Source organism: Mesoplodon mirus (genome assembly GCF_964341445.2).
Source record: "Mesoplodon mirus genome assembly, chromosome: 7".
Lineage (NCBI taxonomy): Eukaryota > Metazoa > Chordata > Mammalia > Artiodactyla > Ziphiidae > Mesoplodon > Mesoplodon mirus.
The window spans coordinates 65,533,446-65,559,545 of NC_138983.1; the positions used below are offsets into that span (position 1 = coordinate 65,533,446).

General features: G+C 44.6%; 1 protein-coding gene across 9 annotated transcripts in view; it reads left to right on the top strand.

The window, feature by feature from the left end:
• Nucleotides 1-26,100, top strand: part of TEAD1 (TEA domain transcription factor 1) — a 268,659-nt gene that overhangs the window by 72,063 nt on the left and 170,496 nt on the right. For all 9 annotated transcript variants that reach the window (XM_082627122.1, XM_082627123.1, XM_082627125.1 and 6 more), the window contains one exon: nt 12,982-13,237. In XM_082627122.1, the coding sequence (XP_082483248.1) occupies nt 12,982-13,237 (256 nt within the window). The remainder of the gene's footprint in view (nt 1-12,981; nt 13,238-26,100) is intronic.

The following is a 26,100-nucleotide window of genomic DNA, read 5'->3' on the forward strand; positions in this document are numbered from 1 at the left end:
TCCAACAATTCATCTGATAGTGAGAGACGTTAAGCATAGGAATGCCAAGGGACTTACCGATCAGCTGGAAACAGTATCTTAAGAGAAATTACAGTGAAGCGTACCAAGTATGGTGTTGGAAGTTTGCTTGAGGTGCTATGAGGACGTGGAAGTGACTTCTCCTAGTGGAGGAATCTGCCAAGGCTTCCCAGAGGAGAGGTTGGTGGCGTTGGTCTTGAAAAGACCAGTAGACGTTCATTAGATGGAATTGCTGGTGAGAGAAGCGGCTGAGCAGAGGGGCCCAGGTGGCTGAGGGGGTGAAGTAGGCAGCCTGCGGTGTCTGGGCGCCTTGGAGTGGTCTCTGGCTGGAATGTGGGGGACTGCACAGGTGCCTGAGAAGCAGACTGGGGGCAGGTGGTCAAGGCCATGGGTGCCCTGTTATGCAGTTAGGTCCTGGAGAGTGTGGGCCTCTGCTGAAAGATTTAAAGTGAGCCTAGGATAAAAGTCATATTTGCATTTTGGGAAAACTCTGGCTGAAGAATAGCACAGGAGAAGCTGACTAAAAATATATGAGCTGGGGATTCTGATTCAGTACTTCTGGCATCAGGGCCGAGATCTGTATTTTTAAGAAGCCATCTATGTACTTCCAGGGTCGGGAACCTGGCAGAACTAAGTTGTTGGTAGTGGCGGTGTTTGGGGACACAGGGGACAGCCCAGCTCAGAGAGTTGTGAAGAGGTCCTGCCTGTGAGACGGGAGCAAAGTTAGTGGGGGTGGAGAGGAGTGGAGGAGATGCAGTTGAGAGATGAGGGGCCGAGTGGACATTCTTGGTGACGCGTTGCGTGACGGGTCTTCGTTTCTGTGCGAGGGCTTTCTCCTTGGGAAGGGATGGGAGAAGGCTGAGATGATGGCCCTCCTTTGGGTGCTGATTCAGCGAGGTTCTCTGAGGAGCAGAATCCCTCAGAGGGAGCTGAGGGATTGGGTTCCCTCACCCAGGGCCTGGAAAATCCTTTTTGGATTTTCTTGGGTGCTTTTAGAGACAGATCCTTAATATAGAAAAGTGACTTGGAAGGTGTCAGTGCCCGGTATGCCAGGTCTGTGTGTCTGTGAGAGTTTGGGTTTGTTTGCTTTGTCTTTGGGCCTTTTAGCCTCTCAAGTCTCGCCCTGTAAGTAAAGTCTTCATTAGTCGTTTCGACTGAGCAGGCATCAACACCGTGAATGTCCGAGAGGGGGAGGGCTTTAGCGGCAGTTCACAGGTGTAATTGGAAATGGTGTAATTGTAATTAGAAATGCATTTTGATTAGAGAGAGGAGTTCCTTGTTCCTCTACCAGGATTAGGAGAATCTGCAGGAGGAAGAGATCCTGGAAGGAAATACCTATCTCTCCCCTTTATTATTATTTTTTTTCTAAAGAGACTCCTCCTTTGTACATGTGTGCGCGTGCTGGGGAGGTGTAGAAATATTGATTGAATCAAGCTGTGGCCTTTTGCCTTTTTTGCTTGATACGACTGCCTCATTTGCTGGGGTGGGGAGTGTTGGGGATGAGGAGGGAGGAGTCCGGTGGTGGGTGTCATGGCCAGAGTCCGCTTTCCTTCAGAGCACCTTGGGCCTTGCAGAAGTGAAGCAGATGTTTCGCCTGATTTCAGAATTGGGTGCCTCAGCTTTTCAGCCCATGCCTCTCTTTGCCTGGGGTTCTTGCCCCACTACACGCCCTGATGCGCTTATGGACTGCTTAGAGCTGGTGTTGTGCACACAGTAGGTGCTCAAGTAATATTTGTTAATTTGAATGACTGGTGTATTGTCTAAGGGGGAACAATACTTATTCTGCCTCAGCCAGTTTCCTGCCAAGATTCTTTCTCCTGCTGAAGTTGCACTGAGTATAAAACAAGGACCAGTTTTCCATTTGGAGGGCAGGGATGGGGGCAAGGGTGAGGCTTTAATTGGCCCCTGAATTTGCATCCCTCTCAGTGTAAGACCAGTTCTGCAGCTGCTCCATCCCTGTATCATCATTAAATGGCAGATGTGTTTCTCATTGGAGGGGTGGGGACTCAGTTGTATCAGTGATGCTGGGAACGGGTAGACATTTGTGAACAAGCAGTGTCATACATTTTTGGTTTGTTGATACACTTGCTCACATTGCCATTTGCACATTAGCCATGTGCACACATGTGTCATTGTGTAAGCATAGCAGTCTAGTCCCCACGTTGGGTTCAGGATGACCACGCTATCAACGAGGGACCAGGGAAATACGTGGAACCCTCCACGACCAAGTCTGAGAGCATTTATTGGAAGAGCTGAGTGACTGGGCACCAAACAGAGTGAATCCTGTGGTTCTAGGCTGTTTAAACAAGCACACCTGTATAAATGGTCATTGTCTTTTCATTAAAGGCATTAAAAGGCCTTTATAAATTTGGAACGCTTAAGGGATGAACCACATTGTAACACTTGAATTTATCTAGAGAACTCTTTTGATCTTGGACCACACTGAAAATGCTTTTTTTAAATGTCGGTTCATTAGTTTGTTTATTTATTTATTTTTGGCTGTGTTGGGTCTTCGTTTCTGTGCGAGGGCTTTCTCCAGTTGCGGCAAGCGGGGGCCGCTCTTCATCGCGGTGCGCGGGCCTCTCACTATCATGGCCTCTCTTGTTGCGGAGCACAGGCTCCAGACGCACAGGCTCAGTAGTTGTGGCTCACGGGCCTAGTTGCTCCGCGGCATGTGGGATCTTCCCAGACCAGGGCTCGAACCCATGTCCCCTGCATTGGCAGGCAGATTCTCAACCACTGTGCCGCCAGGGAAGCCCTGAAAATGCTTTTGATTAAACAATTTGGATTGCAAATTTATAAAATTGCCGGTTCTTCATCCTTTATCCCCCCAAATACACACATACAGTAACACACACACACCCCTTTAGGAGTTGCTTGCATACTCCTGATATTGCTGGCGTTTTCTTGTTGCCTTTGAATGAAACAACCCAAACTTTTTGTTGCTGTGTGTGTGGCCCCTTGTGGTCTGGCTCAGTTTACCTTTTGTTTTCTTGCTTTGTCTTTTCTTCACCACATCCCCTCCACAGATACCCATCTCTGCACAGGCCTCCCTGAGCTTTCTCATAATTGGCCCCGTAAGTCCTACTCAGACTTCAAGACCAGCCTAAGCATCACCTCCCATGAGGCCCTTGTTCACCTGAGAGACAGAATCAGCTCCTATTTCTGTGCTCCAACAGCACTTAGTTCATTCCTCTTTTGACATATTATATTCATACACTTGTTCATTCATTTATTCACCCGTGGGTTCATTATTTTAGGCACCCTTTGGGTCATTATTTTGGGGGAGCATTAACTGTGTGCCAGACCTTCATTAAATGCCAAGGACAGGAAAATGACTAAAGGCATGGACCTAAGCCTTAAAGATCTCACAAACTCACAGGGTTGACAGCCACAGAGACAGATCATTCCTGTGCAGTGAGTGAGAGGGTTCATTTGTCCTGGGGAGCGAAGGTGCTTTCTGCAGGAACATGGCGAGAGTGGCTTCCCAGCGAGTGGCTTGAAGTCTTGAAGGATAATTAACCTACCTCTCTGTCTCCCTGCTGGAAGGGTGCTCCTTGAGGGCAGGGAGAGGAGCATGTTTATTTCCTCTCTCTAGTGCCTGGCACATGGGTGGGGAGACATGGGGTGGGGGGTTTCAATAAATCTTCTATCATATTGAATTGAAACAGATAATAAAAAGAAAACAGAAATCATTTCCCCTTTGTGATTCTGCCTTGTCCTGTTTCAGAATGAATTTAAGGCAGCTTGCAAAGCTGTAAAAGAGCACAAATTAAAAAGCAGGGAAAGAAGGAAGAAAAAGAAGAGGATTGAGGTAGGGACCTAAAAAAGTGGGTTTGAGAATGAAACCAAACTTGCCGACCATATAACCGCCGTGCTTTCTCTGAGGGGCCTGCCAGTGGGGCTTAGTGCTCTTTGGCAGCAAGTGAGGAAGCCTAGTTGGGTGAACACGAGGTGAAAAACACGTGGTGTTTTGTTGGTTATCGAACTTTCCATTGGGACCTTTGTAAAGAGCAATCTGTGTAATGTGATGAAGGACATACTCAACTTCTTGGAGCACATCCAGTGACTAATTCATGGGATGTTTCTGGGTATGCTGATGGTATCACGTAAAAGCATAATTCAATAAAAGCAGTTTATCCAGAGCTCCTGGAATACACTTTCTCTAAGATAACTGTGGAATCACTATGGGACTGGAACAGATAGTTCTACCTGCTGTTCTGTCTGTCTCTCTTTTTTTATCCAGTGTCCTAATGCCACATGCCACTGCCCTCGGTCCTAGAGGTCACACAAGCTCTGTTTCTGCTCCCAAGGAGTTTTATGATCATGTGTTGGGACTCAGAAAATACTCACCTATGATATGGGATCAGTATCTCTATGATCAGACGCATTAGAAATGGGTATTTAAAGTAAGATGGGCCAGACCAACACTCACACAAAAATGTAAACATATGATTTGTGATGGTTGAGAGGATGGAAAGGAACAAAATTTGTCATCCTGCATTGGTTACCCTAAGTTGGTTACCCTAAGTTGGCAGGAAAGAGGAGTTTTTTCCTTCTGGGCACGTTGGAGCCTAAATTTTGGATTCTCTGATATGGTGATGATGATAGTCACATGGATCCATTGGGTCTTTAGAGAGCATTTGAATGCCACTGTATCCAGTTGAAGACCCTGAGCAGAGCTTGGACCTCACACTTCAGCACTTTCAAATGCCATCTTGTTCCAGTTTTCCTTGTCGATTGGCTTATGACCCAAGCAGAAGTCAGCTCTGGATTTACCTGTTGCTGCTTTCACCCAGCATGCTGTGTAGATGGAGGCATGGCCAGAATGGGGGAAGCATCCTAAATCGTAGAAACTGGAGAAGGCAACCCAGGACCGTTTCTTTGTGTAGAGTGGAGAGGGCCACTCCTAATGCAGCAGAATTAGGATTCCACATCAGCCAAAGGAGCTGCATCCAGGCAGGTCAACTGCTGGGACTTGGAGTCAGTCCAGAGCCAACAACATATCATTAAGTTGGCCAGCAATGAGCTGTGTAACATTGAGTGAGTCTCCACCAGCTTTTGTAAGAAGGATGATGCCCCAGGCATGACCTACAGACTTGCCACCTAGGGAACAGCACCTTGATTGTATGAGGCCCATTTGTTTGGCATTCCTTCTGGCCTGGGGCTGAGATACACTCTTTTGCAATGCTTGTCTTAGGGTCTGACCAAATGCAGCATATGTGTTTATCTGACGTGTTGGTAGCTTTTAAAATATGAACTGTCAGGATGTCCCTGGTGGTCCAGTAGTTAAGACTCCGTGCTTCTACTCTAGGGGGCACAGGTTCGATCCCTGGTTGGGGAACTAAGATCCTACGTGCCGCACGGTGTGGCCAAAAATAAAAAATAAAAAAAGTAAAACTGGAGCTTCCCTGATGGCACAGTGGTTAGGAATCCACCTGCCAGCACAGGGTACACGGGTTCAAGCCCTGGTCCGGGAGGATCCCACATGCCGTGGAGCAACTAAGCCCGTGTGCCACAACTACTGAGCCTGAGCTCTAGAGCCCACGAGCTACAACTATGAGCCTAAGTGCCACAACTACTGACGCCCGCACACCTAGAGCCCGTGCTCTGCAACAAAAGAAGCCACCACAATGAGAAGCCCGCGCACTGCAACGAAGAGTGGGCCCCGCTTGCCGCAACTGGGGAGAGCCTGCGCACTGCAACGAAGAGTGGGCCCCGCTTGCCGCAACTGGGGAGAGCCTGCGCGCAGCAACGAAGACAGCCAAAAATAAATAAATTTTTAAAAAAGTAAAATAATATATGAGCTGTCTACTTTTGATTTTTAATTTGTACTCATTGTCATGTAAAATGCTGAGGCATCATGATAGTCTGATGGTGAATCTCACCACCTAAGAAAGTAACATTACCCATGACTTAGTGACTAAGGAGTATTTTTTTTCTGGTATTTGTTTTCTATGTTTAAGCATTAGGATTGGGGAGTCTACTTGAAATGTGTGTTCACTCTACAGACCTTTTGGAATGGAGGAGTTAGTTTGGGGGGGGTTTCTTTGACTTATTCCTGGGAAAGGGCTTAGGAATGTTCCTTTTGAAATGCTACTTACTGCTAACTCTTGTGGCATTTTTTTCTTTTTTCCCTCTTAGAGCATTAAAGAAGCTTCTGTTTCTGGCTTTGAAACGTGTTTCCCAAGGTTAAACAACCCACCTTCCAGGGATCCATGACTTGGGCTACAGGTCATGTCATCCAGCTTATGCTCCCCTTACAGGTGCACTGTCTTGATAGCAAGTCTTCTCTTGGAATGGTCAGATGGCACAGATTGCCTGGACCTGAGTGTATGGCCTTGTCTTTTTGAAGGAGCCTACTGATGAAGGAGAGCAGTGATTAAGCTTGCCTAGTGGTGGTAAAGAGGAAAGGAAGAGACAGGAATTTCTATTCTTAATGGCTAACACATTCATTAAGGGGGTGGGGAAGGTGATTCCCTCAAAGGCTGGTAATACAGAACCGCATGGCATGAAATCAATCAGAGCCTTTCTCGAGCTGTCACCTGGGCAAGTACTTGGAGCTGATGGAGCGGAGAATTAATCAGGGAATCTCAGGAGGGTAACACTAAGACCTCTGATGGGGTGCTCAGCATCGGGGTCTTGGTGAAGAGGTATGGGCTTGTTGATGGATCCTGTTGATATAGAAGTGATTTTCGAAAATGAGAAGGAGTAATTATCTGCTCCTTCCTGCTGAAATTAGAGGGAACCTATTGGCAATTGGAGTGTATGACAAGAAGGCTCACTGGCTGATACTGACTACACGACAGACGTTCCGTCTCTGGAGACTGCCTTCAAAACCAGGCTGCCGATCCTCACCTGTATTTCTCAGGCCACTTGTTAGCAAGTTTGGCTAGTGTCTGAAATGGTAGGAAAATAACAGCTCTCCCCATTTACATATGCAAAAGCGATGAACCATCATTAGTGTCTGACATTCCTCCCAAGTACCCAGGGAGGTGAGTCAGTATCATAACTATTCATTAGGAATTAATTAGACTGTGCTTCATGGTGTCAGTTGTGGACAGAGCTGAGAATTCAGCACTGCCTACATTCTCTCCCTTTTGAATCCAGCCTCCAGCACACTGTCTAGTGAGGATGTAGTTTGAGTCCGGTATTCCCATGGAATGTGCATTCTATCTGGAGCAATGACTATTAAGCATATATGACTTTGGTCAACTTATTTAGGCCTCTGGACCTCATAAGGTAGGAATAATACCCAGTGTGGGCAGTGCAGTTACTAAATACGATCCTGTAGGTTAGCAGTCCCCAACCTTTTCGGCATTAGGGACCAGTTTCGTGGAAGACGAAAGAAGTTTTTCCACGGACCTGGGTGGGGCGGTTATGGTTCAGGCAGTAATGCGAGCGGTGGGGAGCGATGGGGAGCGGAAGATGAAGCTTTGCTCTCTCGCCGGCTGCTCACCTCCTGCTCTGCGGCCCAGTTCCTAACAGGCTGTGGACTGGTACTGGTATGTGGCCCGGGGGTTGGGGACCCCTGTCCTAGAAGACCCAAACCATATTTGTCCCTTTAACACAAAGGGCTCTTGGTTGTCTGTAATCGTGATTAATAAATAAGAGGTTGAGTCAGACAGCTAACTCTTGGTTATCCAAACTGTGCTTGGCATAAGTCTGTCCTCTTACATCTTCCTGGTTTGCTGATTCCCTTTGGGGCTCTTATTATTCATTAGAACCTTGGCCAGAGTCAGGGTGAGGAATGGGAAAGGAGGTGAAACTCTGACCCTTCTCATGGAAAGCTTGGGTGATAAGTTCAGTCATGTTGTTATCAAAGAATGTTCACATCATTTGCTTGTTGGTTCATTTTTTCTTTTTTTGAATATTTATTATGCCAAGTACTGTGCTAGCACAGGGGATACCTATGGTGACTGTAGTAGTCCTTGCCCTCAAGGACATTGGGATGTGGATGGGGGGAGTGAGAACAAACCAACTTAATCTAAGATCTCTTATAGGTAGTCTTTGGAAACACAGGCGATGAATGATGAAGTTGGTTTCCTTCAGTGTTAACGGTGGAAACTGAGGCACATGGCGGGTACTGTGTGGTCCAGGGTTACTCAGGTAGAGGCAGAGTCCTAACTTGCAGTCCATCTCTTTTCTTGTTGCCTCACAGAGTATGAAGATAATGGCTAAAACAAGCTTTATGGATATTTTTTTTTTTAGATCCTCACGTTCAGTGACATTTCCCTAATCATGAGGGTTAGTTAAAACTAATACTTTTATTTAAGAGCTCTTAAATCACCAGTAAGTGGGCGAGATGCTTATATTATGAGAGACCCACAGGAATTAATATGAAGGGAGCAGCGATTCCTGTGTTCTGTGCCATACCCCTTGTGCATAAGTCCCTTGGATAGAGTTGGTGTCAGAAGCACCTGCATTGACCATCTAACCTCCTTCTTCCCCTAGACTTTAAAATCAAAATATGTACTGGTTGAATACTATATATGTGTGTGTGTGTTTGTGTGTGTGTGTGTGTGTGTGTGTGTATACACACACACACACATATATATGTATAATGTTCATCAAATAAGATGTCATTCCAATGTGCTCATGTTACCTGTCTTGAAATGTAAATGGGTAATCCTGAAAGAATGATTCATTTAGGGAGTGTGGCTATTAGCAGGAATGTTTGGGTCACTGGTAACATTTCTTTTTGGAGTTTATTCCAGTGTGGCTGGGAAGAGTTTCAGGAAAAAAGGAGGTTTTAGAAAAGTGTTAATGATGGAAACTGAGGCACATGGGGGCTACATGATATATAGTACATTTTCAACCAACAACATTTTCCCCTCTCTCTTTTGTTTTAGGCATTCATTTAGATTTAGGGTTATTCCCCTCAATGAAACTTCCCAGAAGAATATGAAAACTATTGATTGTGTGCATTATAAGTGCAGGCGTTTGTTACCAATTTAAATTTTCCATTTAGGCATCTGAAGACCTTAAGGAAGAGGATCCTTTAAACTTAGTTCCCAAAGGGAACCATTAGGGAAGCTCCTTCATTTCTTTACCATCCCATTATCAGTAGGTGTTTGGGCATCACAAGGTCCATACCACTGTCTAGAGATGATGGACTTGAAAACGTCATCTGTTCATGGTTTTTCAGATGATAGAGCACCTTCATTCATTATCTCACTAAATCTTTATGGAAACTCCATGGAGTAGAGTCCCTCCACTACTTAATGATTTTTCTGCACTGGGATTGCATTTAATTTATTATTTTCATTTTATAAATTAAAACCTGAGCCTCTAGAGATTACCTAATCTAGTCTGGGCTGCGTGGCTAATGGGTGAGACAGGTTTGGAATCCAGATCAGTTTGAATCTTAATACCATCCCCCCCTCCCCCACATTACCCCCCACCCCCACCCCCCCCTGCCCCACAATACTGTGTTCTTCATTTACTGAAGTGAGTGAAAGTTGGCTCCCTTGCTCAAAGGATGTATGAGGAGGTGAGGACATCAACTCTGCAGGCACAGATATTCTATGCGTATATCACTTGATTAGATCTTATTGTTGGTAATAAGCAGGTGCTTGTTATTGTACATTCAGAACCCAGGTAGATTGGGTGGTAGTTAACTAATTCCACACATTTTTAGGATGCTCCTAATGTGTGGCTGATTCTCTCAGAGCCACTAGATACAAGAATGGTTTCCAGGATGAGGTGGATTTTGAGCTGGGCTGGAAGGGAACTGAGGGATGGAATTTGGTATCCAGTACAGGGAGCTTTTCTCAGCCAGTCTTAGTCTTGTGATTGGAAACTCTGCCCATACAGGGCCTCATCTTACAATTGGGTTGTAAAACCAAGGACCTGTAGAAGTCTGTGGATTATGTATCTGGTAGCTTCTGGGGCTTGTGTCCTGGCCCTTGTCCAGAGTAGGTAATTCCATCCTGCTGAGCTCCAGTTCACCAAATGCAAGAGCCTGGACACGGAGTTCTTCTTCCCTTTGCAATAAATGAATAAAAACATGTGAGCATTTAGAGCAGCGCCTGTGCTTCCTAAGTGGATGGATCAGTTGATGCTAGTTAATATTGCATTCCCCAACAACCAACGAGTTGTGACCCTTAGCTTTAGAGGTAACTTGAAGGGGTTGTCTGCAGGACTCTGCTGCCTGTCTTATAAGGCCATCTACCACTTGTTGAACTAACAGGAAATTTTTCATTATGTTGAGCCATAATCTTCTTTGGAACTTCTACAAAACAGGTCTGACACCCTCCCTGTGTGTGACACCTTCAGAAGTTGTTTGGTGTCTGAGGACATTAAGCTTGGCAGTTATGATTCAGAAAGATCTTACCAGTTTTGAGCCACTGGCTAAGGCTAAAAATAATGGAATTTAATAGAATAGATATAAATTCCTGATTTTAGCTGCTAACCCAATTGATCAAGAGTCGGGATTCAGGAACAGCACTTGGAGGGTGGGAGCTTAGAAGTTTTATGGATCCTAAGTCCACCTCTGAGTGTCATTTATTGAAGGTTGTGACAAACTGGGCTGGGCAAGAGGGATGATGTGAATTGTGTCTAGTCTTGAACACGGTCAGGAGACTGTGGGCTGCTCTGGTCATACCTAAATGGGTGTCTTGGGGGAGATTTGCTTCCCCAAGGCATGGATAGACCTCAAGGCTGAATGATTAGAAGTTAACAAGGAGATGGGTTTTAGCCTAATAGATGGAAGAATTTCAACTTGTTAGTACAAAGGAGGTGATACTGGGAAGGTAATGGGTTCTTTGTTATTGTTATTGGTGATGTTCATGCATAGACTGAATGACCAGTTAATGAGATGTGTCCCAGGGGACCTCAGCTATTGAATTAGGGTTGTTGTGTTTTGGTCTGGAGACTCTGAGGCTTTCAATTATATGGTAATTTTTTTTTAGTCAAATAAAGTTCCCCTGGTCCCCTGGATTCCATCCCTCTACCATAGTGGTTGAGCGCTGGACACAGTTTAATCTTAAAATGTGGCTCTCTGGAGTGAAGTCTTACTGCTGTGAGCTGCCTGGAGCTGAGGAACTGGCCTGTGTTTCTGTATGTGTCTGGTTTTGTGTGTTTTGTTTTGTTTTGTTTAGTTTTGGGGTAAGGTGGAGAGGGAGAAGGTGAACGGCTAGTCACTACTCAAAGAGTTCACACGTATTCTTACAATTTCTCTAATAAACCTCTTTGGAGCTAGACTCTAGGGTAGCGTGCAGTTCAGCTTGGATTTTATAAGACTCTTAGATCCCAACCAAGAAAAAAAATGTAATAATTTGAGAATTCAAAGGCCCACACTGCAGGCATTGTAGAGTTCATCTGGGGGTCAGTCACAAAACCCTTTCTTGTGGCATAATTTATATCTTTAACATTTGGCAGTTTTTAAAGTCCTGTGTCAGTGTACATGTGTTGGTAAGAAGTAGTAAATATTTTGCTGACAAGTTCTTTGAAAGATGGATCAGTGGCAGCGTTCAAAGGCAGATAACCTGAGGGTTTCCTTTATCCAGGTGCTGCCAAATCTAAAAAGCTGTCAGGATACGGAGCCAAAAGCACCGGTTGGTTATACCATTAATTGTATAATGTTCCTGTGCCTCAGACTTTCTGCACCTGGGATCTGTAGATATACACAGTGGGGGAAGGCAGGGGAAAAGGGTTCAGTTGGGAGAGAGAAGGAAAGGGCTGGCTCTCCGAGGTGCCGGCTCTCAGAGGTGACTGCCCTGGGATACAGAGCAGTGCCTGGTACCTAGTAGGGCTGCCCGCATCTGCTTCCCTCCTGGCCGCCTTTGTTGTAATGTTGCATGGACTTGAGGGCGGCGGAAGGGGGTGGAATGGTGGTCGCGCTAAGCTCTCCCTACTCAGTCCCTGCTCCTCCCCTCTTCTGATCAATCCCCAGGAGGAATTCTTATCCCCTTTTTGGGGAAGGCTTTGAATGAATGATCTGATGCCTTTTCAACAAAGGCGTATTGATATGTTAGTGTGCAGACAGCAAGGGGTACTGGATTAGATCATTTTCACATTGGTGTTTGTGCCAGTTTGACATTTGTTTGGAATGCTTATCCCTTTATGACCATAGGTTACATGCATAATTTAAGGGGAATAAATCTTTGAGAAAGATTTCTTTTGGTTCTGTAATCTTTAGTGCTACAGAAAAATAAACGAAAGCCTCCCCCACAGTTTTCCTGTGATCAGGAATTCCAAGGAGGCTACCAGATGAAGTGCCTCATGTGGGTGTGAAACATTTCTTCAGATGTGCTGGCCACTTGTAGTTGTTGCAGGGAAGGCAGGAATTGGGGACAACTTGGTTCCACCTTCAGGGTAACAATCTAGAAGCTGAGAGTGGCAAAGTGACCTGACTTGTACAGTGTAAAAAGCCCTGCGGATAAATGCTGTATAGTAGCAGGTCCAGGTTTGCTGGCATTGCTGTTTGTAGAATGAGTATTTGTGATAAAATAATCTCCCTCCTTCTGTCTGCCATTCTGCCGCCATCTTGCATCTTGGCGATCCCAGTGACAAATTCTGGGATGGTTTGACATTTTAGAGTTATCGTGCTAATTGCCACAGTGAGGTAGATGCCTTTTGTTTTACTTTATTTTCTTTTAAACAACTTGTTCTGCTCTGGAGATTTGATTATCATCGAGCAAAGTGCTCCTGGTAGATAGTAGGTACTTAGCAAATTTTGCATGATTCATTGTGAACTTGCAATTCAGAGTGAGTACTATTCTCAGATGAAAATTTCCTATCATCTGTGAAGATTATCCAGCTTCTGCCTGTTGTTTTCTTTCTGTTCCTAACGTGATACATAGGAACAAAAGACACTTGGATCTCAAAATTCCATATTCTCTCCTAGGAGTTATTCTCCAAGCAAAGCTGGTGACTGAAAAGTCTGCAGGAGAACCAGCAAGAGCAGTATGTTGATGGTTACCGTGTCCTTATCATACTATCTTTTGATTTCTCTCTTAGGTTTATTTTCTTGAAAAGGCTCCAGGCTTCGGCTTGGAAAATCCAACCGCCAAAATTGAGCCCAGCAGTTGGAGCGGCAGTGAGAGCCCTGCCGAAAACATGGAAAGGATGAGTGACTCTGCAGATAAGCCCATTGACAATGATGCAGAAGGGGTCTGGAGCCCCGACATTGAGCAGAGCTTTCAGGAAGCCTTGGCTATCTATCCACCATGTGGGAGGAGGAAAATCATCTTATCAGATGAAGGCAAGATGTATGGTAAGTGATTTGAAATGCTCCTTTGAAATGCTGCAACCTGCTTTTGTGGTAAGGGTCAACGTAGCTAGCTTTCTACTGAGATCCATTCCTTGTATTGGGTTGAATGATCTTTGTACAATTTTAGTTGGCCATCCAAGGGACTGAATCTCAACTGAAGAGGAGAGTCAGTAAAGGACCACTGGGAAATCATTCCCTGAAGTTTCTTCTTCTTCTTCATATCAAAAGCTCTCGAGGACCAGATGGGAATAGAGGTAGTTGCAGTGGCATATGCAGACACCAAACGTGGGGACTAATTCTTCTGAATGCACGCTCCATCAAAAGGAAGTGCTGCTGCTTAGCTCCAGATAACTGACTGGAGCCCCGTAGAAATGGGGCCTCGTGCTGCCAAATCTAGCAAGATAGATGTTTATATATGAAATGTACTCAGTTTTAAAAGCCAGCTTTTTTTTTTTTTTTTTTTTTTAAACACAACCCTGTATAGGCCATATAAAACATGCTCAGGGACTTGATCAGACCTTTGAACCACCAGTTTGCTGCGTTGTTGCCAATTTGCAGTTGAATGGCCAGACAAGGCACTGACCCCCAGGCTACTCTGACCAGTCTCCCTTTCCACAAGGGGACCCCTCACAGTGCATTCAAAACTCCAAGAGCATGCAAGAGGATGAGACCAGTTGACCAGATGGCTGGGGATGCCAAAGGTGGCAGCAAGCACCCATCCACTAGTCTGGGGCTTGCACACTGGGTTTGGACCTTCCCTGCACCTGCTGTAAAGGCTTCCAGCTGCTGACCTGTACTTTCTCCCTGCTTACCTTTTGGGAAGCAGATGGCAGGTGGTTGCATATACATTCTGCTTGTCTAATTGGGCACGTTAAGTTGACAGTTTGCACTGTGGCTGAGTCTAAAGAGATGCAAACAAATAACCTAAACTCAAAGAGAACTGGCTCAGCAGCGTACCGGAGGTTGTTAACTTATCATGGGAGTGATTTATTTCTAAATAATTTGAAAGCTTTTCCATAATAGGGTGTTGTACCTTTAATACCGCACCTCCTCTATCAGGAGCCGTAGGAGGCTGCAGCTCAAACTAGCACCCACTGCTGAGGAGAAAGCTGCCACCAGCTGTGCCCCCGACCCTGCCCTACCCCTCTCCAATTTGGATGATGTAATGGAAACAAGGAAAATTTTGCTTTCTGCAGCATTAGAGTCTCTCTCTCTTGGCCAGTCGGTGTCACACACACAGGAGAGAAAGAGAACGTAAACCTTCAGTATTTGTTTTATGTTCTCATGTGATCCTTCGTAGCCAAAGAAGCTTCTTCGTGTCTGGTGAAATGGACTCAAGATGAAACATCTCAGCTGCTGTGGGTAGAAAGTTTCAGGGTCTTCGATTTTCTGTGTGCTTGTATCTTTCCTGGGCTTCCCTTCCTTAGCCTGGCTATTTGCTTTCAGGGTCTTGTTTTCATACCTAAAAATACAACTTCCCCATTTTAAAGGCAGAGAAAAGCACTTTAATCTTTGAGCCTTCTTTGAAGCTGATTTTATTAGGAGTAGTGAAGGTGGCTTCGGGCCATTCTACCTTGTACCAACACCCATTTGTTTACCCAGAAATTGTTTTAATCTAAGATACTGGCCTAGTGTTGGACATGCTGGTTGGGAAGAACTACTGCCTTTCATTTCTCACTGGGAGTACTGGGAAAGGAGCTGTCCCTTTAGGAAGCAGGTTTTTGGGCTAGGAATAAGAACATAATTCAAAGCCAGAGTTATTCTTTTCAACTCCAGTTTTGTTTTTTTCCATTGATTTTACTTTTTAGGCGGCAGCCGTGGTAGATTGAACTAATTTTTTTGTGAAAATAATTTGTGAAAGAACTCTTGTTGGTAATTGGGGGTCAAAGGCAGCAGACTAGGAAAAAGAATTGTGAGAAGCTTTGGATTTGAGCTGTCTACCCACAGTGAACTTGAACAGTCCTACCCTTGGTGTGTGTCTGAGTTTTCTTCCCTGTATAAAACGAGGGTAAAGTAGATGATATCCGTGGTCCTTGGGGCGTATATGTTGTATGATGCTGGATTTTGTGACTTGTACTTCAGTAAGAGTGATCAGTCTGTTGACAACTGTGGCGCTGGTTGTGGAGCATGTCTTTAATACTGAAAGTAATCAGATTCTGAGTGCTTCCTGAGAGCGTGTGTTCTTGACGCATGGATTCTTTTTCTCCTGAAATCCACGTTACATTTATTGACTGTGTTGGTGACCAACCTGATTTAAAATTGGGCAGTCGTTTTGAGCGAGTAGCATTAGGAATTACAACTGCAAGGTCACGTGTCCTGGTTAGGGGTGCAAGAGATGGATTTGCTGCAGTGACCCTGAAGCCACCCCCATGTCTAGGCCACTGCCTTGGGGAGAAAACATCCCCTTCAACTCCATCTCTTTGGCCAGCGTGGAGGGGCTTTGCTTCTACTGCTGCTTTGGAAGGGAAACATGGTGGTTCTCAGGGCTATGGGAAATGGAGACTGGATCCCTTCAGAGAAGCTAGCCCAGGTGCCTGAGAGCTGCGTGGGACCTGCCTGTAACTTTGAGGGCGAGAGAAGGTTGATTTGGGAACCTCCACAGTGAGGCCCCAGCCACTCGGGAATTGAGTCATGTGAGCAGTGTGGGACCAGAGCTACTGTTCCTTGGCTTCCGGCCTGTTCCCCATCTTACCACATGTGAATCAGGATACAAACCAGACCAGGAGTTGAGGTTTCTGAAGGTCCTAAGAGCATGCTTTTTCTCTTAAGCATTTTGGAAATGAAAACATTGAAAGCGTTTTGGATTCCATGGAGTAAAATCAAAATAATTTAATGCCTTCTAGTGAGATACCAAGTTTTTGACTTGAGGGGGTTATTCTGGCATTTCTGAGCATCTGTAGAGTATTGTGATGTCACTAATCCTGAACCCTTGGAGAAGCAAGGTCAAGTGCAGTGCTGATTTATTTTGGTAATGAAATCTCCTCCGTGGTTGACAGTAGGGCAAATGCAATCTTACAGAGGGGGAAAATGGAAAGCTCTCTTTACATTGAGGTTTGGGCCATTAGAAAAGATGGCTTAATTTTCCCTATGCTACCTGGGTCGGTGGAGAGGCTGAGCCTTTATGTGGTTGGTCTCCACGTGGACAGATTATTTCTGCCTGCGGTACCCTATGGGTAGGCAGTTGTTCTTAGGGATTATTAGAAGGTGGATGAGACTTCTTTGACTGTTCTTAAGAGGTTGCAAGCTCACTCCCTCTCTTCTCTGTGTTTTCTTTTTCCTTTCTTTTTCTTATTTTTACATAGCCATGTGTCTCTTTCTCTGGTAGATAGCTGTGGAGAAGACAGCAGGAGGACAAGATGGCAGAGATGTTCTTGATCAGCAGAGTTGTCTGGAATTGAATTTCACAGGAGCAGGTCACAGCTTAAAACAAGACAGAACAAAACAGTGAATCATGGGAATGTCTGGATGTGTTTTCTGTTGCACTTGAAAACCCTAGTCAGGCAGTGTGGTCAAATATCTCTCATAATCAAGTTAGGGACCGGAGCTAACATTCACTGGCTGCTTGCCTCAGAGACACGCAGTGTAGCACCTTAAATTTTGAACTTTGGAATTGATATGAAGCCTGGCCCTACCTCTTCTAGACATCAGACTCCGGGCCAGTTGCTTTTCCTCTCTGTGCCTCCATTTCTTCAACTGCAAGAGAGATTTAGATAGATCTTCCTTCACAGGATTGTTATAAGAATTATATGAACTTGTTGTGGTTTGGGATCCCCCTACCACGTTTGAACAGTGTCTGGCATACAGTGAGAGTTAATCAGTGTTTCTGAAGTGAAAATAAAGAAGTGCTCTCTGCCAATAGCTGGGTTAAAGGCTTTACATAAAACTTCCGTCTCATGCTCACAACATCATTTTGAGGTGGGTATTGTGATTCCCACTTTATAGATGAGGAAACTGAGTCTAAAAGGGATAAAGTGGCTTGTGCATGACCAGTATAAATGGTATATAGCTGGATGCTTTCAAAACCAGCTCTGTCTGACTCCCAAACCCGGACTCTTTCCACTGTGCTTTCATCCCTTCTTTGCTGGAGGTCATTATAAGTGAATTCAACAAGTCAGCATTGAGAGTACCGCCTGTATTCCAGCCCCGTACTAGGGGTTGTCAGGGATACAGCAGTGAGCCAGACAGACAGTCCCTGCCCTCATGGAGCCATCACAAGTTCATTTGCAGGAAGCACTGACCTGAGGTTAGGGCTGTGTGCCAGAGCTTTCTGGGAAGTCTGAGACCCCTTTGAAGATGTTCACCTTCCACTTAGCCTTTTGAAGCCTGTTCTTGGCCACCAGTGTCCAGGGCACCTGGCCCAATGCTGGCAGGAAGAAAGCTTCTCAAATATCGCAGCGGGGAGGATCCTAGATCATAAGGCTGGCCTTGGTGGTGGCCAGAAAGATGTCTGGAAGATTCTGGTGCCCTAGGATCCTACAGGCAGCTTGGGCAGAGCAATTGCTGGACAATTGCTTTCTCCTTTTATGAGCAGATATCTTCAGGGTCCTTGCTTAGGAGACCTCCAGGGGTGCCCCCACTTTCTTGCTGGGTTGCCAGGCCTACTGGTCAGCCCTAGAGAGCTGAGTTGTGAGGCATAGAAAAGAAGAGGAGGAAGGTATCTCTGGGCCGGTCCTCCCTGGCTGGTCTTCCCCAATTGCTGACCTGAGCCCTCCCAGCCAGGGGAGCACAGGAGTCAGACTTGCCTCTTTTGCTTACTTCATAGAAGTACAAGATAGAGGAGAGAGGGGGCTTCAGTGAGGTGGTGGCAGAACTGACAAGGGGACATCAGAAGGAGTGCACACAAGCAGGCACAAGTGTGCGCCAGTTAATCAGTGCAGGCAAAGCGGCTGACATCTGAGGTCTCCATGCTCCTCCTGCTCTGAAGAACTGGTCAAGGCAATGCAGAGTCGTCCCTTTGTAAGACAGGGTACTTTCACATCATTTCTATGGGGACCAGGAAGGTGGTATACCTCTGTGGAGGCCCCAGAAGCCCTGATGTGGAAATGGCTGTAGAGTCTGAGCCTTGTAGGATCTCCAGGCCTTGGGAGAGTGAGCCTTGGGGCCTGAGCTGAACTTGTTCTTCCCAGTTCTCTATCTGAACGTCATGTGGCATCTTTGATTTCCTCTTTCTGTCTTGCCTGTGATTTGGGATATTATTTCAAGTGAATTTGCTAGAAATGTGAAGGACAAAGCGCTGTGCCGTTAGAACAGGCTAGAAGCTCTGTAAGGCAGGGGCCCCACCCTGTCTTGCTGGACAGAGAAGGTATCAGTGATGCATGCTGAATATATGCATGTGTGAGTTATTATTTAAAGTAAAGAGAGGTGAGTAGGTAAACCTCTGAGTCCCGAGAGGAGCTGGCTAGAAAGGAAGGGAGAAAACAGAAAGAGAGAGAGAGAGAGAGAGAGAGAGAGAGAGAGAGAGAGAGAGAGAGAGAGAGAGAGAAAGGTGTGTTGGTATATTTAATGGTCTTCCTAGACTGAGAAGGAAGAAATACTGGTTTTTGCTCTGTGTGTTGGCAAATGTTAGTTCAAGAGGTAGGAAGGATTTCTACCCACATAGGCACAGCAGCAGAACAAGGGTTAACTCTGGGATCCTCAGAACACATGAGTAATGGGGGATTTTGAAATAGTTTGGTTCCTGTGAGAATGGCAAAGCCAACGTCATCAGTGTTTGGACTGGGAAGTTTAACATAGTGGGGGTCTGACCTACAAAGGTTTATGCGCAAGGTGTGAGCCCTTGTGCAATCCAGGTAAAAAATAGCTAATTAGGATGGCTCAAGAACTGGTCATAAGGGAGAAAAAAAAATAAGAGAGAGAATGTTAAATTATTACCAAGTTAGAAACTTATCGCTTTTCAACAGCTTTCTGTGGCAATGGATGAGCACTGGGATTCGGGAAGACATGGATTCGTGAGTCATTCAGTGAGGGCCTGTACTGTGCTTCGACTGTGAGTGGGGACTACAGATGTAAAATAATTAAGAAAGCTGACCTGTTTGACCACTTACTGTGTGCTAGGCACTTTCTCATTGCTTTAGAATGCGTTGTCTTGTTTATTCCTCAGAACAACCCAATGATGTAGGTTACCCTGACCATTCCTGTTTTATAGCTGAGGAAGCTGAGGCCCACCAAGGTCAAGTTACTTGCTCAAGGCCACAGTAAATAAGTCGTAGAGTTGACATTTGAAAGTCAGCTTGATACAACAAGCCAGTTAAGACAACTAACTACAATATTGACATGGAAGGAAGTATATTCTGTACTAGAGATACATACGGCTCAGTGGTAGGGCAGTAGAATGTATGATTGTTTATGATTGGGGAATACGCATGTCTATATTTGAAAATGCAAAAGGCTGGAAGAGTCAGAGTCTGAGAGGCAGATGTAGGTGAACTAACTTTCAATGGGAAAAGGCCACTTAGTGTTTTTTGTTTTTTTTAATTAAAAAAATTTTTTTTTGCTTTTAAACTTACTTTGGATTACAGAACCCCTTTGAGAATCTATAGAAAGTTGTGGATCTCTTCTCCAAAAAAATGCATGCTTGTGCACAGTTATAGAATTGTTGCATATAACTTCAAGGGATTTCTGAAGCCTAGGTTCACATTGGCTACTGTGGGGAGAGAGAGAAGGGGAAGGGCATTCAGGCCTAAGGGAGCAGCATGATAAAGGCACAGAGTCCTGAAAGGACCCAGCTCTGGTGCCCTTGGAAATGAGGGTGTATCCTGGAGGGGGATGGCAGATGAACCTAGAAATGTGGGCTGGCACTGCATTGTGGAGGGCCTCGAGTGCCATGCCATGGTGTCCGGTGCTCATCCTGGGGACAGAGGGAAGCCATTGCATGTTTTCAGGAGAGGTCATGTGACTCAGCCTGGGTTTGACAAAGCCAACTCTGAAGACGTGAAGAGAACTTAGATGACTATTGCAGTAGGCCAGTGGGAGAGGCTGAGCCTAAACTACGGTACTGATGGTGCTGGCAGAGAAGTTTCAGAGGTCGAACCAACAGAATTAGCTGACCAGATGCGATCTGTGAAAGAGAAGATAGAGTTGAAGATGATTCCAGGGTTCTGCTTCTGGGTGATGGGGAGGACGATGGGACTATCAAATGGATGGGGAGTGGGGACAAGAGAAGCAGTTTGTAGAGAGGAGAGGAACGAGGAGTTGAATTTTGTTATGTGCCGGAGGTGTACTGGGTGGCCATCCAGATGAGGGTGATCTGTGGTGTTTGGAAATTCCTGCTTGGAGCTCAGGCAGGTTGGAGTTGCAGGGGTAGTTTGGGGGCTCATCAGCAGAGAAGGGATGAGAATGGGGAATATGGGCAGGCTCATGTTTATTGTGGTGAAATGGGCATGGATTTTAAATGGAGTGTCTGTATTTGTGGGAGAGTAAAAAGATTGCCTTTTTAAGAAAAAAAGGCACTTGAGAACCCATCAGTGGTTCCCAAGTCTGACCATCATCAGCAGAAGCACTTGAGAAGCTTAAAACAAGAGACATAACAAAAACAGACTCAAACCAGTTGAATCAGAATCTCTGAGAGTGTGGTCTGGGAATCTGTGTTTTTAAAAGCTCCCTGAGTAATTTGGGTGATCAGCCAGGTTTGAGAGCCACTGGGCTAAGCTACAGCCTGGGTCCAAGAGGACAGGGCCACATTTTTAGAGTTGGTAAAAGAAACAAATGAGGAGGGAATGAGACTGACATTTGAAACAGTCCTTACAAAGTTTGGGTTCAGGAAATGAGCTACATTATTCAGTTTATGCCCCCTGTGTACGGAGAGGGAACATTATCATAGCCCAGATTTGCCATGTACAGGAAGAGCCATGAAGTACTATCTTAAAGGGCATAAAAAGTTAAAGGAAGACTTATTTTAGGACAGGGGAGAGACTTGGCCATTTGGTTAGTAGGGGAGAAAATATATGTAATTGAGCATATATATGATGGAATAGAACCAGGAAGAGACTTTAAAAGGAGTAGGGCTTCTTTTACTCTGATGCATAATGGCAGGAGAAGGGTCCAGGTAGAGGGCCCAGGGAGGGCATAGTGATTCCTTTCTTCAGATGAGAAGTAAGGCCATGTGAGCTGAGGTGGCTTATGGGCTTTTGAAAAATAGAGCAAGCTTAGTAGAGACACTGTAGGGGAATGGGATATGGACTGATGGGGGTGAGTAAAAGAATTGCTGAGCAGTGGAAGGAGGGCCTGAGAGAAGTTGGAGAACATTACTTTCTTCTTTTAATTGAAATTTTTATTGAGATAATTGTAGATTCACATGCAATTGTAAGAAATAATACGAAGATCCTTTGTACACTTTGCCCACTTCCCCGCAGTGGTTACATTTTGCAAAGCTGTAGTATAATATCATAATGAGGATATTAATGTTGATATAATCCACTGATCTTACTCAGATTTCCCCAGTTCTACTTGTACTCATTTGTGAATGAGTGTGTGTATGTGTGTGTGTGTTTTATTAAGTTCTGTACAATGTTATCACCTGTGTAGGTTTGTGTATCCACACCGTAATGATACAAAACAGTTCCAACACCACAGGGATCCCCAGGGTTGCCCTTTTATAACCATACCCAATGCTGTCCTGCTTCTCCTGACTTTACCCCTAACTCTGAGCAACCATTAGTTATTCTCTGTTTCTAAAATGTTGTCGTTTCAAACATGTTATCCAGTGAAATCATACTGTATGTAACCTTTTGGGATTGGCCTTTTCCCATTCATCGTAATTCCCTGGAGATTCATCCAGGTTGTGTGTGTATCAGTAGTTTGTTCCTTTGATTGTTGAGTGGTTCCCTAGTGTGTATGTGCCACAGTGTATTTACCCATTCACCTGTTCAAGGGTATCTGGGTTGATTCTAGTTTTTGGCTATTACAAATAAAGCTGCTATGACCATTTATATACAGGTTTTTGTGTGAACATAAGTTTTCATTTCAGTGGGATAAATGCATTGCAGGGTCGAATGGTAGTTGTGCCTTCAGTTTTTTTTTTTTTTTTTTTTTTTTTTAAACTGCTCAAGTGTTCTTCAGAGCAGCTGTACCATTTTACATTCTCACTTGCAATCTAGGTTCTCTGCATCCTCCACCAGCATTTGGTGGTATCACTGTTGTTTGTTTTAGCCATTCTGATAGGTGTGTGGTGATATCCCATGTGGTTTTAAATTTCATTTCCCTAATGACTAATGATGTGGAACATCTTTTCATGTGCTTATTTGCCATCTGTATATTCTCTTCAGTGAAATGTCTTTTCATGTCTGTTGTCCCTTTTTTGTTGGATTATTTATATTTTTACTGTTGAGTTTTGGGAGTTCTTTATTTTAGATATGAGTCCCTTGTCAGATATGTGGTTTGCAAATATATTCTCCTTGTCTGTAGCCTATCTTTCCATCTTCTTCACATGGGCTTCCACAGAGTAAAAGTTTTAAATTTTGATGAGATCCAATGGATTAATTTTCCTTTTTGTGCATTGTACTTTTCGTGTCAAGTCTAAGAACTCATTGCCTAGCCCTGGATCCTGAAGATTTTCGTCTATGTTTTGTTCTGAAAGGTTTCTGGTTTTATGTTTTACATTTAAGTCTATGATCTGTTTTGAATTAATTTTTGTACAAGGTGGAGAATGTTACTTTTGGGGGAACCCACTGGCATTATTATGTGATATATATATTTTTTTCTGCCAGGGGATTATTGGTTTATCCATATTTTGACAATGTCAAGGCTTGGGACCTGAGACACCAAGGTACTAGTGAGTGCATGCTTGCACCAGTCTAGGTAGGGACAGGGACAAGGTGAAGCTGGAGGGGCTGGCAGGTCATGACACGTGTTGCTCAGAGGCTGTGCATACGTAGGAGAGGTGGCGGCGGGACAGGAGGCTGTGGTTATGCACAGGAGAGGAAGCATCTGAGATTAGAGGTGGCGAGATTTCAAGTGACGAGTTTCAAGGTGTGGCCGCAAATGTGGTCAACTGATATGAATGTGGGTGGTGGCCACTGGAGACTCGGAAGTAAGACATGGTGAGGCTCATCAGCATTGATTGGATCATACGTTGACGTTGAAGTCCACGGCAGTGAACTGTGAATTTGCAAATAAACCTACCAAAGTAACCAGTTAGTAGGGGGATTTCTTTGAGGAGGACATGATCCCATGGATATGAATGGGAAGAGTTTGATATTGATATGAATGGCATGGGCCTAGTAAAGAGCAGGTGGCAGAACAGTCTGGCAAAAGGAACATTGGGGTCACAAGAAATTGCTAACATTCTCTGCCTTCCTCCTTCAAAATTCTTTGGCTGCCCTAAAACTATACCTATTTGCGATGTATCTATGCCCTGTTGCCATCATCTGTAGAATGAGGCGAGGAAATCAACATATTTCTCCATACCTCTCAGCAATGTTGAGAGAAAATGCAATTATGTATGGGAAAGTATTTTGAGCTGAATTCTAAAAATACTACTTTTCTGAGGTTAAGCCCCCCTGTTCATGGCACATTAGAAAGGTAGAAAAGGATATTTTGGAGCAGTCACTCAGGATTAAGTTGCCTAGCCTAGGTAGAGGGGTGTTTGGTTAAGGGAGGTACTTTGGCAGAAACATTTCAGAGTTTCTGCCAAAGAAGGTCCTGGAGAGGGGAGATCAGGGCAAACTTGACTAGGTCAGAGTCACAGCTGATGGAAGGGACCAGTGGGCAGTGGGAGCCTGTTGCCGGCAGAGGCTGGGCAGGCCCCATAGCAGTAGCTTCCACTGGACTCACGGATGTGCACGTTTTTTAGCTGCATGGCCCTGGGTTCCAACGCTGTCTCTTTCGTTTACCCCCCGCTGACTTCCACCTAGGGCTAGGGCTTCAGTTCCTCTCTCTGTAGCATTTCACTTGAGAGTGTGTCTTAATTTCTTAATACCATTGTTATTTAAATGTATCACATTCCTTTGGTAGTAAATGTTTAAAGTGGTCATTTTACAAATTATTGTTATTATGATAGTGTTTTGCTGATCTTTGTAGCAGAGGGCCTATCCTAGAGAATACTCAACTCGGTAAATTAAAACATATAAATGTGCTATGTGGTTAAGGTCATAGAAAAAAATCTGAAGGAATTTACAACATGAATAGCGGTTGCTGCAGGCGGATGGGTTTATGGGGAACTCTGTGTCTATTATATATTTCTGTATTAATGGAGTTCTGTTAAATAGTGAACATATGTTACTTTTGGAATTAGAGGGAAAAATAATTACATAGTTTATTTTTTCCTCTGATTCTGAGTAAGAAATACTCATTAAAGAAAAATGTGGGAAATGCCAAGAATGAGAAACAAGTCATATCATCCAGGTCAACATTGGTGTGATGTTCACCAGGGGTTAAGTTGGTGGGGGGGGGCACTGCAAGGTCCTGGTGGGCAGGAGAGTGGTGCTGGGAGAGGAGCTGGTGCCAACAAGCTGTTCCTTCCATGGGTTCGTGGCCGAGGCACCGATCTGGGGAGACAGGTGGTTAGAGAGTGGTGGTGCTGGGGCCAGGAAGCAGGGCAGGGTGTTCTTATTACACATTTTAGGACATTGGTCCAGGAGTTCGACAGGTGCCCAGTCAGTTGGACCTGTCAGTCAGCTGTCCAGACTAACAGTGGCATTATTCTGATGTTCATGTACTGTGGTAAAATGGTGATGGGAGAGAGAGGAAAGCGTTCAAATCCATTCTTCCAGTGTCCACATGTTCACAGCAAGCTGCTACACCAGAATGAACAGGATCCACATCTTTGCCGAGCCAATATTAATCGTTTAACTTGTACTTTAGGGTGGACATGCTTTATTTCTGGAGGGTTGTGGGCCTGTCTTTTAAAAAATGTCGGTAGTCTTTTTGATGACCATGTTATTCTTTGTAACAGATTCCTGGCAGATAATCTTGTACTTGCATTGCCTTTAGGCAGAGGTGGGTGGATTTTAGAGTATGAAAACACTCTGGAAACTTTACAGAGTGCTATAAATTCTCATTTGATTATAATCATTTGATTCAATCATGGGTATATTTCACTTACTTGATATTTACCTGCTATGCCTTCACTGCAGATTATTCCGTCTGCCCACCTTTCTTCTCTCAAATGCTTCAATTCCAGGTAAATAATAAAATCAAATCGTTCTTCAAAGCCCATACGGATATTATTTCTTTAAAGCCTCTTCCTGTTTCAGATATACGCCCTCTCCTTTCTACCCTTTTAGAATACAGTCTGGAAAGGTGTGACAGTGAAATTTCCTGCCTGGGACAGTTAATTTATTTAAAAAAATTTTATGTAGTGTTGCAGTGTTCCCCCTCTACAGGCGGTGAAATTGGTCATTAGCTGAAAAAAAAAATTTCCATAGACACTGTTCTTTTTACAATAGCTGGAGGAACTTTTTAGGCTACCTTAAAAGCAAGTGCTCTGGGGGAAATGTAATTGATCACCCCAAAGCTTTGCAGCATCCGGGGTAACTTTGAACGTATGTTAATAAGCTGAGTTTTCTCCCCCCGCATCCCCAGCCATTTACAAAAGTCCTTTACTCACTCTGTGCTTGCCCTCTTCCCTGGGTCTGCCTCTGTGCACTGGGACTTGCTTGCTATTGTGTTGAGACGGGCTTTGGCAACTGTCTCTTAGATGAATGGTTCTATTACAAACACAGTAGCTTCCGTGACAGCTTAGAGGAGATTGTTGTTTATGACTGCTTTTATGGAGAGGGGTTTGGTGCACATTAATGTCCTGATAAAGACATTTGTACCTATAAAGTAGCCACAGCCTTAAACATACTTGATTGTGAATAAGGTATCGGGGCTGATGACATGCCAGATGTTAGGTATCGGACTGCATGTTTATTCAACTGTTGCTGCAG